This window comes from Lineus longissimus, chromosome 15 (assembly GCF_910592395.1).
Source record: "Lineus longissimus chromosome 15, tnLinLong1.2, whole genome shotgun sequence".
Classification (NCBI taxonomy): domain Eukaryota; kingdom Metazoa; phylum Nemertea; class Pilidiophora; order Heteronemertea; family Lineidae; genus Lineus; species Lineus longissimus.
This window is the reverse complement of record NC_088322.1, coordinates 6,223,325-6,238,203: the sequence shown is the minus strand read 5'-3', so window position 1 is coordinate 6,238,203 and position 14,879 is coordinate 6,223,325. Positions and strand designations below refer to the sequence as shown.

Genomic DNA, 14,879 nt, shown 5'->3' with positions numbered 1-14,879 from the left:
TTAAGATTATGACAAAAGCAAAACCACCGCATGAAATTTCAGCTACGAGTGGTTTGTGTTGACTGGGTAGATGTGGTTTGTGATTTTAAATGTATATCCTCACACTGTTAACTCTTCAGTTTAGTTCCGTACTTAAACAGTTAAAAGAATAGCCCTAATGTGTATGCATTCTATTCATCTTGTGTTCGAACAGGTCTATGTCACATAACTAACGAAATTTCACCACAGCCTGGCTTTTGTAAGACTTGGCCTAGGGTATACCAATTATACATTACTGTACACAAGTCTACAGGGTGGCCCAGAATTATTTTCCCGTGCACGGTAGAATTCCATTGTGTATCCATTGTATGAGGGGAAATAATTCTTGGCCACCCTGTACTGTTAAGATTTCAGCACTCATAAAAAGGAGCCACAAAAAAATACAATGACACTTGAACAGCGTAGGTCTTTAAGGGTTCAATAGAGTTGGGCTTTAAGGGGTTACGCCGTCCGTAATTACTTGTGGTTCGGTTAAATAGAAATCCACTGATACACAATGCCGCAGTGCAGTTATCATGAATACGAACTTGTTGAAACTTAGTATTCATAGTATTTGTATATCAGTCTACACAATGGCAGTGGTGAAATTTATACTTTGTATGTATTTACGCAATTGACAATTTTCAAATTCAAATTTTTTAACAAATGATGTAGGCCTTTAAGCTAAGTTCCTTTTTTGTCTGTGGATATTACACAAAATTGTCCACTTGCCTGCAAATCGGTCATTGGGTCATCTCTAAAATCCCACGATAATCCCTGGATTGTTGTATAATTTTGCTGATAATAGGTTAAGTCTGTGTATCACAGGGAAAATCACCAGTTTCCAAATTAGTTTAATTTCTGGTGACTGTTTTTGCTTTGTGTACATTATTTGTATAGTTTAAACTTCAATGTGTATGCGAACCCTGACTGACGTTGGGTTTCAACAATCTGTACAAAAATTTCCCATGTCTCGCAAAATAAATTATCATCAGAATCTGATAAGTATATCTCTTGTTCTATATTTTTGTCTTGTTCTTCCGAGTCTCTGATAAAATATTGGGGAAAAAAAGAAGACTTTAGGACCCTGTTGTTCTTAACCTAGTGGTTAACTCTGTTAGCTATGACACGCAGTAGGGCCCGCGGAGAACCTAGGATTCTTTTTCTGGATGAACTGGCGAGGCTTTCAAGGAACTGAATTTCCGGAATCTTCACATTCCTTCGAATGAGATGTAAAACCAAGGTCGATGCTAGGGCAAGCAGAAGACCTCACTAAGTGAGAAACATGACTGACTATTAAACTTGAAATGGTCTCGCTCTAAGATGGAGTGATTACCCCCAGAATAGTGGCAAGTAAAAATGCTCATCCCACCTTTGAGGAGGAATTCTCCCTGTAAGAACGCTGAAGAAGGTAGTGGCTCTTTTTTAACCTGCAAATCTCTGGAGTAAGAAGACAGCAGAGCCCTGCACCATCCAAGAACCACTGATTGTATGCACTATGCCAGCGTCATAAGCTGAGGATAAGGTATTGGCTCGATTGTCCTCAGGTAAGATATTCAAAACACAGCTTGGTTGCCCCCCCCCCAAAGGAACTATGCTTGTACTTACTCGTATGTGTCCGATCACACCGAAATAGATAACAAGTCACATTTGGGTCAGACAAAATTACCACATGTTCATATAGCTCACTCCTGTATCCTGTATGGATTGGCCACCCTTAATAGGTATCGGTATCCTCTCACAGGTAACCACGCCATACCAGGCTGTAGCTACCTTTATTTTTCAGTAGTGCGCGATCCTTCGTCTCTATAGGTTACGTTACTCTAAAGTTTCTCCGCTGCTTGTCATTCACTGTCATTCCTTCGAATAAGATGTAAAACCAAGGTCGATTGCTAGGGCAAGCAAAAGACCTCACTAAGTTAGAAACATGACTGACTATTAAACTTGAAATGGTCTCGCTCTAAGATGGAGTGATTACCCCCAGAATAGTGGCAAGTAAAAATGCTCATCCCACCTTTGAGGAGGAATTCTCCCTGTAAGAACGCTGAAGAAGGTAGTGGCTCTTTTTTAACCTGCAAATCTCTGGAGTAAGAAGACAGCAGAGCCCTGCACCATCCAAGAACCACTGATTGTATGCACTATGCCAGCGTCATAAGCTGAGGATAAGGTATTGGCTTGATTGTCCTCAGGTAAGATATTCAAAAGACAACTTGGTGACAGGAGTAACAATATCCGTAATAGGAACATTAGTACTAGTTCTGATATCATTCTGTCTGTTAGCTCCTACAGTGGTAGTAACAGGAGGATCCTTAACTTTCTCAACATTAGTCTTAACCTTTATTTTCTTAACACCATCTCCTTCCATTAGTGGTGGTGCTACTATCTTCTTTTTATTGATATCGTCAATACCAGGTTTAGCATTACTTGGAGCTATCAAGATGTTATTATTGTAGTTATCTATCTTACCTACATCTAGAACCATGCCTGACCCTATGATGTACAGACCAGGTCCTATTACAAAATCTAGTCTTGTACATGTATTGAAAACTGCATCCTGGTACCTTCGAATTGAGGTCGGAATATCAGGGTGTTTAGCTATCGAATCCCTTAGCAGATTGTTAAACAGCCTCTGAGTGTCCAATTCTGTCCTGGGTTTTCCAACTATCGGTGTTCTAGATTCTCCCTGTGATCCCAAAAGACAGTAAATATATGTCCTGATAGAGTCATTCAACCTCTGTATTCCAGGATTACTTAAACCTTTATATTTTTTAATCATAAATATCTGATATGTTTGAGTAGAATGTAGGTAATAAAGGCACTGGAAAAAAAGGCACTGGAAAAAAAGGAACGGAAAAAAGGCACGAGGTAAAAAAGGCACTAGGAAAAAAAGGCACTAGGAAAAAAAGGCATTAGGTAAAAAAGGCACTGGAAAAAAAGGCACCAGGAAAAAAGGCAATGGAAAAATGGCACCAGAAAAAATGTATGGGAAATCTCTACTACATAGATAAAAATAAAAATTTCTATGTGCATTTTTATGTGTAGTTTTTTACTACATCAACAGAATACTGGGTGGTCCAAAAAAACGGAACAGCCTATTTTCAGTACCCTCCGACCAGAAAAACGAGCTTGGATAGGCAGGGAATCCTTATAAAAAATGATACAAAGATCATCCGATTTGTTCCAGTAGTTTAATCAAATTAGATTCAGGGTTCCCTCACCAATAACCTATTTCTACAAGATACAATAGTTTATCACAAGAGTGGCTATTGACATCTAGCAAAACATTCTTGATGAGTCTCATTGCAGTTTTATTGGTGAGAAAGACTTGGAAGCACATTACACATAGCACGTTACACATATAGAAATGCATGGGGGGGGCACCCCAAATGAATTTTTCACCTAGAGATTTCCTGTGCCTTTTTTTCCAGTGCCTTTTTTACCTAGTATGGTGGTTTCCTGGTGCCTTTTTTTCCTAGTGCCTTTTTTACCTAGTGCCTTTTTTCCAGTGCCTTTTTTACCTAGTGCCTTTTTTTACCTAGTGCCTTTTTTCCCGTACCTTTTTGTCCAGTGCCTTTATTTCCAGTGCCTTTATTACTGTCTACCGTTTGAGTAGGCTTCTGGTTTTGAGAAAAAAATACATCCTTGTGTTTATTAAGATGATCTTAAATCCATCATGAACTCCACTTCAGCTTATCCATACCAGTATCCCAGTCTTTACTGAACATAGGAGGTGTTCTATTTTCATAAACCTGGCGTAACAAGTAATTAATTTTAGCATCCATAAGGTAAAACCCTGGATCATTTATCAATGGTATGTAGAGTGGCTCACTCCAACCCTGCCAACCACCATTTACATTGAATACCGATAAGTCATACTGGTCCTTTAAACCAAACTCACTCAATAGCTCTCCAAGTTTCTTGCGATTAATGTTGTTATTACCTTCATTGAAAATACCTTCACCTGGTGTTTGTATCTCTAGATTTTTAAGTATCTTTAACATTTGATAGTAAGCATGAATCCTGTAAATTGATCTAATCAAATAATCACAGTGGTTCAAATGGTCGTCTATTGAAATCCCACAACCAGAGATAGCAAACCATACAGCTATGTTAAACTGGTTCTGGTAATTCAATAGCGGTTGCTTCTGCATCCTTAAAAAGTCTCCCCTGTTTTTCAAGCTTAAAAGTCCTGGAGCTATGTCGGTTTCCTTAAGAGGAAAGAAGTTATTAGTATTAACACTTATTTGTAAGTTAAAGAAATCATATGTGAAATTAGTGTCTTGCTTCTTAGGAACAGGATAGTACTTAATCTTCATCCTGTTATTTATTTGATTTAAAATACATGTTACTTCTTACGGACAGTACAGACTCTGCACTTACTAGTAAGTGTAGTGTAAAAGGATAATGCATGCTAGATTATTCGGTTTTGTATTGGAATTAAGGCAACTTTAATGGGAAAACACTTGTGTTTTCCCCATTGATTTTGGCCCTTTTTCTACAACAATCGTAGATCGCATTATCCTTTTACTGATGAAGATGGGCAATGGCTCTGTGATCTTGATTTCATCTTGGTGGTCTACAAAGAACTGGATAGAGGTCAGAAATGACTCTATTGGTCCGCTCACCGATGTAGGGCAACAAGATACTCTGGCAATCACGCAGGAATAACCAGGTAGACTGCCAAGGACTTAGTCAAGCAGTGGCTCGGTGAGGAGAAACTCAGTTTTCCTCAGTCTTGAGAATAATTTGGTCAGCTGGTTGGATGAGACCAGAGTTGGGAGCTGCCATCTTATATGAGGACAGTCAGTTAAAAGCCTACCCCATAAACTGCAACATATTTGCGGCTTTTGTAGTTTTAAGCAATTGCATCTAGTTGGAACAGTAGTATTATAAATTTCGTTCTAGCAGCATTTTATTTTCGTGAATTTTTTGGGAAATCAAAAGGTACATGGAGTTTCAGTTCAGAGGTGACAAATGATAATATTCAAAATAGCCACCTTTAAAACACCTATTTTATTTGGGAGATTCCACCATTTTAAAGGTTGGTGTGTGAAAAATCTGCATGACCTGCAACGGGAGAGGGTTTGGTGCCAGATGGGGTGTGTACAGGGGGCAACTTTGCATAGGAGTGTGTCACCATCACATGGTATTGCTGCCTCTTCACATGAGCCTTGGCCGATTCCAGTTCGTGGTGCGTTGATATGTATTTAATGGCTGGCAGTGGGTCTGTATCAAATACAGGTATAAAAGGTAGTTTCTTCTATTTCAAGCAATAAGATGATGATTGATACAAATAGTAGAACAGTGTGACAACATTCCTGCACCCATTTATTATATACAACTTGCAAAAATTATTGTACAAAGTATTAATTGATGCGTATCCGTACAGCGGGAAAACGTTTATGGCCAGAGTGTACAAGGTGCGTACAGAGGAAGGGGGTCAGAGATTCGATGGTTAGATGCGTACAGACTTTATGGTCGCCCCTGTTATCATCTGCGTCTTGTGGACGACTCAGCCACGGTGGTTTGGTAAAATCACCATATCATCTTTGAAGAACCAACCTTGGAAAGTGAGGTTAACACATTGGCATGGCTCTGGAAAAGTGATAAGTGTGGCAATCCATAACTGGTATTAGGTGAAAAGACAGCAACACATTTGTGTAAATCATCTTTTATTTCAATAATCAATAACAATACAACTCTTGCCTGCAAGAGGACAAACTTTCTTTGCTATACAGTAGTGTCAATAATTCATATTGTGACAGTCATATGGCATCCTCCCAAATAAGCATCATTTGCATGCTTCTCCCCAGCACTTACTAGTAAGGGAGAAATTACCTAAATGGAAGATTTACATCTGATCAGTCCAAAGATGTCCTAATCATGCTTTGGTCGGCTGCAAGATGTTCTTTCAGAATTATTTACTCCAATTGAGTAATGCAACGATTGATACGACAACCAAGAGCGAATAAGAGCGGTTGCTTCGTTAAGTCAAACAGTCTTACAATTTAGTCCAATGGATCATGAAGTGGCACTTAAAAAGGGACTATAGGCAGGAGCAGAGAGGCTAATTTGGCCATCTTCAAGTGACTAGTATTGGCCATGTCAGACTCGGCACTAAATATATTCTTCGTACAAGCGTGAATAATTTCGACGTACAGTGAGATATGAGACACTCCTATTGGTTACTTTGTGTAACTTTATCTTGCCTGCCTCGCTGCTGCCTATATTGTCCCTTCAAGAAAGATCTCTATCAAACCAGTGAAGCACTTTATTGGTAATCTGCGACTGATCTCCAAGCTGTTGCTAACTTATTGATTCCTTATAATCATCGACTATCGTCTGGAGCGTAGTAAATGCATCTTCGAAGTCATCCTGAAAAAGATTTAAAATCTGTAAATGGAAACTGCTTAAGCACCACCAAAACGAGTGATTTCTGCCATTGCTATCTGCAATTACAATCTTTTAGAATTTGCGACGAAAAGATCTCTCGTCTGCGCTTAAAACTCGTGGTGGGTGTGATATTGATCTCTGGTCGCTGCGATCACCTATTTTCATCGCAGGCACCTGTGTTGACCACCGCTGATGAGCGAATTGTCACATGTGATCAAGATCACAGCAATTTAAAGCACTCATTCATTTGCTGTGTGACCATTCTTTCACTCGTTTTGGGTCTCTAAACCACGAGATGTTTAGAGCAGTGTGTGTGGTCTTACGAATACTTTAATCACAAATGAAACATACCAGTAATTTACAGATATTCTTCTTTTACATTTACGTGAATAAAATCAATGGTACGAATTTTAGATACGACGATTCTCAGGTCTAGCTGCCAAGCTTATCTAGTTATAAGTCTTGAGTGTGTTTATCAAGAAAGGGTGATGGTCTAGTGATGAAGGCCACTGCCTTCCATAATAGACACCATCGAATGGTGTAGGTTCAAGTCCCGTCAGGACGGGTATTGTATCTTTTCTCCCATAAAAATTAGTTCTGAAAATCACATTGCCATGGTCTTCCCCCATATAGATAGAAATAGAAATCAATTTTCAGTAAAATCACATGCAAGATGTTGTTATTTCTCTTGGCCTGTCCCAAGAACTGAACAGAAGCCAAATCTACACCAGTGGTTGTCGGCCATCAGTTGATGTGTTTACAACTTAGTAGTCTAATTACAGTGTCAACTATTCCGGTCTGGCATTCTTGTATTACATGTCGAGTAGCAGCTACAAAGCGCACAACAAGACCACAATAAGGGTCACATCAGAATAATCTAAAACAAGAGCTTATTCATACCCCAGTACATCCATGTTTCCAGTACCAGTGAAGATAAGCACGTGCATCATACTTGGCCCTCGACTTCTCCAAAATGTCCTCGAGGTATTCTACGATATTTGAATTGTTTGACGCCAGCGTCAAAGAAGTACTGTCCTTCATAGCGCCTAAAGTGTTATGTGAGCCTGAAAAATCGAAACATCAAAATAAAAGCAAAGTTTCCCAGTCGAGACACGAGGATCGAAGATGGGAATTCTCTTACTAGGCAAAGGGAAATAATTTTTAGGAAAATCTAAACACAGAGCAAGAATATCAGGCAAAAGTGAAACTTTTTTGGTCATTTGTACGTCATCTTGACAAATAATGATATGCTGTAAGTAAGTCATCGCCTACCTCTCCAGAAATCCACAGGAAAAGGATTCCACTTCACCGTGTTGTAGGCCAACTTGATTTTTTCCTCCATTTTGTTTGTATAAGAAGGAAATGTGTTGTTTCGGTCGCCCCTTACTATGACCAGATTGGATAGAGTCCTGTACTGGGACGACAAGATAAGGAAAGTGTGTGTGTGGCAGGTGGAATGAATCAACTGATACTGAATTTTTATAACTGAAGGTCCTGTGTTAGGTTCAGTTTAGTAAGCAGTAAAATTACCACTTACATGCTGTTTCACACTGCATTAAAAAAAAGTCCCTCCCTACTATAAAATTGGGTAAAATATAGTTTCAAAATATTCACAAATCCCTCTGAATTTCAAGGATACTGGTTCTCCATTTTTGTTGTACCTATTGTGACTGTTCAGCAAGGCTGTCGTCAGGTTGTCCCACGAACACTTACTGGAAGAAGAAAAGGATTCGAATTCAATAAATGCAATTTACTCATTCACCTTCTGGCTGCAGGGCATTTATCACAGAAGTTTATTAATTGGATTTGCTTTGCAAGTTTGTATGGTTACGTGAAGTAAGATCACAGGATATTTTACAAACTCAAATAATTTAACCCTTTAGATCCTAACCGACCACTGATTTTCATCTAATCCCTAACCGGCTGCTAACCGCTGTCCAGTAAGTAACTATTCTCGAGCAGCACCATCACTGTCTCAACTTTAGCAATGAAACTAAGGCCAGTTTTCAATCGGTTTAAAGGGATTTATTAATGAAATACATTTATTATGGACATTTAGTGGCTGGTTTGGACAGGGGTGCTTTTGGGGTCTTTTAGAGTGAAAATTGCTGAAAGGCACAAGGTAAGGGGAAACACATAAAAATATTCTAAGATCTTAAGGTTAAACTAAAACCTCGTAAAAGAAATAATTTCTACAGTTTAAAATTTAAGACATGCAGTACAGTTTACAGAAATCATCTTCAGGACGTGATTATGGTGGTGATATGTTTATGACATTAACTAGTAGTTACGATTTCAATCCGAGAACAAGGCGATTTCTTTCTCTGGTTGACGTCATCAAGTGAAGTTGATTGCTTTGTATTATTGTTTCTACACGTAGGCTCATCAGGTATTAAAGACACACTGTTTAATAGCATTCCGCGAAGTTACTATTTATAGCTCACAAGGTCATTTGCATAAGATATTGATGACGTTTTAGTCACGTGACAGTCGGACATCGACACTTATTTCTACGCATTTGAGTTTATTTCAAAGTCAATTATCTTTGATCCTGCATTGTTTTTAGCATGAATGATACCATAGAGTCAGAGAGAGAAATATTCAGAACAATTATATAGTATTTCCAACACTCGGACATGTGCCAGATTGAATCTAACTGCCCTAGTTAGAAAGCCTGAATCCATTACGAAACCGCATGTTTGTCCGACATTGCCTGTAATTCAGTGATGGGGAAATAGAGGGCAGCAGCTGCAGTGACGTCATTATCGCGGAATGATATTGCATTTTTGACAACACGCACCCTGATATCAGTCATCAAAGTGCCATCTTGTTCTTCTTCCTGAATAAAAATCAGAGCCTCTCTATTTTCAACGACCAGGATTTGTGAAAGATCCACAAAATAAACTTACTTTCTTGAAACTTGGTTTGTATAGATAAACTTCATTGATGGCATGGGGCAGACAGATCTGACCAGCTCCCACGGCTCTATTCCGATACTGTGGTATCTGAAACACGAAGATAATGACACTAGTGGCATTTTGCAGAGTCAAAAGTTGGTCCAATATGGTATTCACTCTTTTGAATTAAAAACAGACATATCACTTGTTCTTCTTATGATCGTCATTTTCTTGATATTTCTGTGCATTGATTTCTTGATTATAAGCTATTGTTTGGCTGGTCCAATAAGAATATGCACGAGTGTGGTCTCGAGCTTTCAGGCCGGAGAAAATCATCTCTTGTGATCTGGTGACTCGGATCAGCCACTCGTGCAGTTTTGTTATTGGACCAGCCTAACAATAGCTTATAATCAAGAAAAAAATGCAAAGAAAAAAATGCCCTTTCCCTGGGCCCCACCTAAAAACCTTTTATCATATGTATTAACTAATCTACATATGCTTAATGAGGAACCTGCGGAACTAAAAATCCAGATGGCAGCACCAGTTCTATAAGGTACACTGTCTTCCAGTGCAATTTCCATTAAAATTAAGTTTTGTTGATTTTCTCCCTAAAACTCATCAAAATAGAATTAAGGACCAATAAATCAACATTTTTCGTGCTATTTCCCCATGTAGAGTAATTAAGGGATGAAATATTCAATAATCATTGACCCGGGAAATGGCTTTCTCATTACAACCATGGTTCACTTGCCTGCAGGGCCCCCTATTGGCAGTTTTTGTGGTGCAGGTTCCTCATTGGGATGGGGTGGGAGGGGGGTCACTGTTTGCCTTTGAAGTGATCACGATGCCACCTACCTTTTTGGCGACAAAGTATCAATCGGTAGAACTGTTCCACAAAGACAAGAAGCAATCTGCTCATTCATCTTCGAAAATGATATACCAACACCGCCATCTCTTGACTTCTTAGACAACTGATACAACACTTCATCATTTTGGAACAGAATGATGCCATCTGAGTACCTGGGAATGAAGACAGAATTGACTCACTGAAAACTATCTTCTGGGTTTGAGACGACAAATGAAATGGTCCATGGACCATGTGCTCACCTGCAGACGTTGGTTATCTATACTAAAATGCGCATTGTGGCCACAAAAAAGGAGGTGAATTGGGTTTAAAAATTACCATTAGCCAAGAATCTGTCTCAGCATTGCCAATGAAGAGTGACCTGAATGTACTGTATCATAATTGTTTTTTCCAAATGTCCCATCCTCACACGTACAACTTATAAGTTGATTAGATATGATTGCTTGAAGTCTTCAAACTTTCCAGTATCCTTCACTTGACAGGTACAACTTATAAGTTGATTAGATATGTTTGCTTGAAGTCTTCAAACTTTCCAGTATCCTTGTAGAATCATTTTTTTTAAATTTACATGTAGTCAGCTGTACAAAGGTGGTTCAGAAGAGATGACACCATCATGGCAATGTTTATCTGACATTTGGGTCAACTCATCTGCAGTTGGTACAGTTTCATTTGAATCACATACCTCTGAAGGTGAGCCGTAGTAAGCAATGTGTTATAGTGCTGTAAGGGACTCTCGCCACTCTTGTACGGGGCGACCACACCAGAGAGAAGGTAGTTCATGGGGTACTCATCTCGTATCACCTCCGCCAAGTGGGAACCAAGACCTGAGTAGCAAGATAACGTAAGGAATATATATATTATGCAGATACAAGGAAACAGACAGCAATTATTTCCTTATAATATAATATAAGAGTTCCTTTATCACAGGCAATAGGAAATTTACCTCCGTAGACATTTTATCCATCCACTAAGGATTTGGTCAGTACTATGGCCGACACTAGTGACAGAGTTAACCAGATAAAACTGTAAATCTCACCCTGTTCACAGTAGGCAAGATCAAAGCATCAAACCTCTGCTGCAAGAAGAAGACCTTATTTGCACTGATTTATCCAACCGCGTGACCCAATTTAATCTGAGCAATCCAACATGTGCGAGGCTCAGCCAGCAACACCTCAGCCGAGCAGCTCTCCTGACCATTTCCAAGCATGAATTAGGACACGTGACTATTGCTGAAAGCTGTAAATTTAAGGTAAGGTATGCCGAAGCTGCATATTGCACCGAAAATTGTAAGAGGCGATCTACATTAGGACTGGCACGGCAGCCTTGAACCGTGACAGAGGCCTACAGCTTTTGCATACCTCTGACCATATCTTGAACATAAAATTCCTCGGAAAAATCCAGATGACGTCAGGAACAATATATGATCAGCAATGAATAAGTCATTTCCTAAATATGTTCAAGGGGTACGCCGTTCATAATTACTTGTGGTCCAGTTAAATAGTAATCCACTAAATGTAGTGCAGTTATTGTGAATGCAAATTTGTTTAAACTTGGTATTCATAGTATTTGTATATCAGTCTACACAACAGCAATGTTGAAATTTGTTTAAACTTGGTATTCATAGTATTTGTACAGTCTACACAACGGCAATGTTAAAATTTTTAAATTCAATTACAAATTCAAATTTTTTGGAAAAGGTGATTTCAACATGTAAAATTCAGCCACTGACCATAATTTCACAGAAAAAGGAATAACAATTGCTTTCTCACGATCAGGTCAGGGTGCAAAGGTAACATGTTCAGAGGGTACAAGGGCCATGCAAGCCTATTCTATTTCAGCTCTACAAGGATAAGCAGGATGTTTCCTTTCACGATGTCAAAACTATTTCATGTGACCAATTGTTGGACGGCTCTTGACCAATTGCTGGACGGCTCTTGACCAATTGTTGGACGGCTCCTGACCAATTGTTGGACGGCTCTTGACCAATTGTTGGACGGCTCTTGACCAATTGTTGGACAGCTCTTGACCAATTGTTGGACAGCTCTTGACCAATTGTTGGACAGCTCTTGACCAACTGTTGGACGGCTGTTGATTAGCCAAGTAAACAATATCACCATCTGTGTCACGACTGTTGTTAGTTTCAGGAAGACTTTACAATATTTTCTCAAAATAGGCCCATTTGCTGAATTTGGGGGTTAAATTGCAAAGCCAAAGGACTGTTTTCCCACCTGAGCCTGTTCCACCGCTTAGGCTGTGCATCATAATCACTCCACAGAAAGTATCGCATCGTTCGATCTCCTTCCTCAGGCCTTCAACACAGGAGCTGATCAGCTTGTCATGTTCTGTTCTCACGCCGTGATAACCAATGGCCCAGTTCGTGCCACATCCTTGTCTACCCACAATGATATTACTCTCTCGGAAGTTACTGAAAGACAGGGATATTTTTATAAGGCTTTCTCGGTTCTAAAAGTAGAAACCTGAACAACAGGTATGACAGGGATTATGCTGGCCTGGCCAGGCAGCAATTTCTACCTCTCCTCCTTTAAAGGGACAATATAGGCAGCAGCTAGACAGGCAAGATAAAGTTACATGAAGTCGCCAATAGGGGTCTCTCGCATCTCACAGTTCGTCGAATGACTCATGTTTGTATGAGGAATATATTTAGTGCTGAATCCAACATGACCCAGGGCCTTTACTGCGTATATCAGTCACCTGAAGATGGCCAAATTAGCCCCTCTGCTCCTGTCTATAGTCTCCCTTTAAGATAAACTCAAAGTTTTTTTCCTTCTCTTTTACAGTTACACAGCAGAAATATTATCTTTAGATGTCATTGCTTGGCTGAGAGATTTATATACTGGGCCAGGTTTTTTAGATCGATTTACCATCACCTGTTATACATTATAGAATAAGGCAAGAATGATCACCTTCATCATAATTTTATGACTAACATTTTGCAACAACATTTTGTGTCATACTGAATTCACATATCTCGATTCTCACCTCTTCTTAGCATCTTTCATGAGACGTCGGACAACTTTTGGTTCTGCATCGATGTTCACAGATCGAAACTTTCCATCAGGGTGGACATACACAGAGCTTTAAAATAAAGAGAATAGGACAACAATTGATTGACGGCAGGCAAAACAGCAATTCCGTTGATAATGATACTTTGTGTACAATCATGTGTTGAGCAGGGCTTTCCAATTTCATACACAAATTTTTATAGGGTGCCTTTCCCACCGTATAAACGTGTTCAAAGCGCCTACCCCTCAAGGGTTCCTCCATCAAGCTCTGCCAAAAATTCCAGAATTTCTCCAGGATACTTCAAGGTCATATATTAAACTTTTCAAGGATCCAAACACCAATCAGTCTGTCACCCAACTTTTTGTTTGTACAATAATCACCATTCCTGATGGAAGTAATCATGATTGGGAAACTGTTGAGGCAGAAATCACAGGTCTTGATGACCAAACAAACAAGATAGGGGAAAAGTGTAAAAGCCATGTATCCTCAATTCAAGTATAATTTCAGGTTTAGGGGATTAAAAGTCCTCTTTTTCCAGAAATTCAAGAAACCCAAGGTTTTTTTAGTTACTAATTTAGAAAAAATCAAAGAAATTCAAGGAAGAGTTTGGACCCTGCCCCTCAAAATCAAACAGCCATGTCTTTAATGAAATGATACTGTCTGCCAACCTGATATTTTGGACGACAGCTGGTTCCAAAGAAAGGGACCACTCGCCGAAAAACTTCTGTCCCCAAACAAGGTCTTTGCGCACTTTGGTTGAAGCTTGAAGCTAGGAGCAGATGACATCGTACGGTGAGCAGATACGGCGAGTGGAAGCTGAGGGTAACCAGATGCCCACCCATGAACAACCTTATAGCAATGTAGCAGAACTTTGAAACAAATACGAGACTTAACCGGCAGCCAATCTAGTTGCCGGACGACTGGCGTAATATGATCGTACTAAGGTGTTTTGCTAACAAGTCTCGCAGCCCGGTTTTGAATACGCTGGAGAGGTGCAATAGGCCTAGTCTTCTCCGGCAACCCGTAAAGCAGACCGTTGTTTTGTAGTCGGAGCAACTGCAGAATACCCGGGACACTCTGTGCTAAATGATAGGAATGTGTACATAATGTACAGAGGGACAGAGTGTACATAATGTACAGAGCTACTACTGTCCCGGCTATTCTGCAGTTAGGCCGCAAAAGGATATACAAGACTTCGATTTTTTGGTGTAGGAAGGATGACCAAACAGGGAGTAAAATTTTAAACTTGAATATCTCAAAAACTATACATCGAATTTTGATTCTGTAAAAAGTGGCAACTTTCTTGAAAACTCCTCTATTTCACTAGATGCTCGACCGATTAAGAATCGTTTGGTAAATTGGTAGAAATTGACACCACGAAATCACCTGTTGTTTTCAACTTGTTGTTTGTCGTGCAAAACATGCTTCCAAAACTGCTGTCCGACTTGATTTCCACATTGACCAACTTGCACAACCACGGAAGACATCTTTGTCACATAAATGTAAAGACTGTGTTTTTTGTGTGAACTATCATTAAAAGAAAATCGATTATTTTTCACGAAATTCCTGGAGAAAAATAAACTTCAAGGCTTCCGCCATTGCAAAAAGCCCGGATGTGACTCCAAATATCAATCAAAATTGTAAAAATAAGAAAATAATTATGGTAGGGCCTAGTCCTAGCC

At 39.4% G+C, this 14,879-nt stretch overlaps 1 protein-coding gene across 1 annotated transcript; it reads right to left on the bottom strand.

Annotated features, from left to right (window-relative positions):
* Positions 1–5,683: 5,683 nt before the first annotated feature.
* LOC135499322 (tubulin delta chain-like) lies at positions 5,684–14,863 on the bottom strand. The gene is made up of 10 exons (XM_064790060.1): positions 14,584–14,863; positions 13,174–13,269; positions 12,402–12,598; positions 10,856–10,997; positions 10,164–10,328; positions 9,321–9,416; positions 8,051–8,123; positions 7,684–7,825; positions 7,312–7,475; positions 5,684–6,393 (listed from the first exon to the last, which is right to left on the bottom strand). The coding sequence occupies exons 1-10, from the start codon at positions 14,682–14,684 to the stop codon at positions 6,325–6,327; spliced, it is 1,245 nt and encodes a 414-aa protein (XP_064646130.1). The 5' UTR covers positions 14,685–14,863; the 3' UTR covers positions 5,684–6,324.
* Positions 14,864–14,879: the final 16 nt, after the last annotated feature.

Excerpts from the sequence above, each read along its gene's own strand:
- LOC135499322 (XM_064790060.1), bottom strand. The coding sequence starts at position 14,684 with ATGTCTTCCGTGGTTGTGCAAGTTGGTCAATGTGGAAATCAAGTCGGA. Across the intron at positions 12,599-13,173 it reads ATGAAAGATGCTAAGAAGAG|TAACTTCCGAGAGAGTAATA; the intron begins GTGAGAATCGAG and ends CCTGTCTTTCAG. Across the intron at positions 10,998-12,401 it reads AAGCGGTGGAACAGGCTCAG|GTCTTGGTTCCCACTTGGCG; the intron begins GTGGGAAAACAG and ends CTTGCTACTCAG.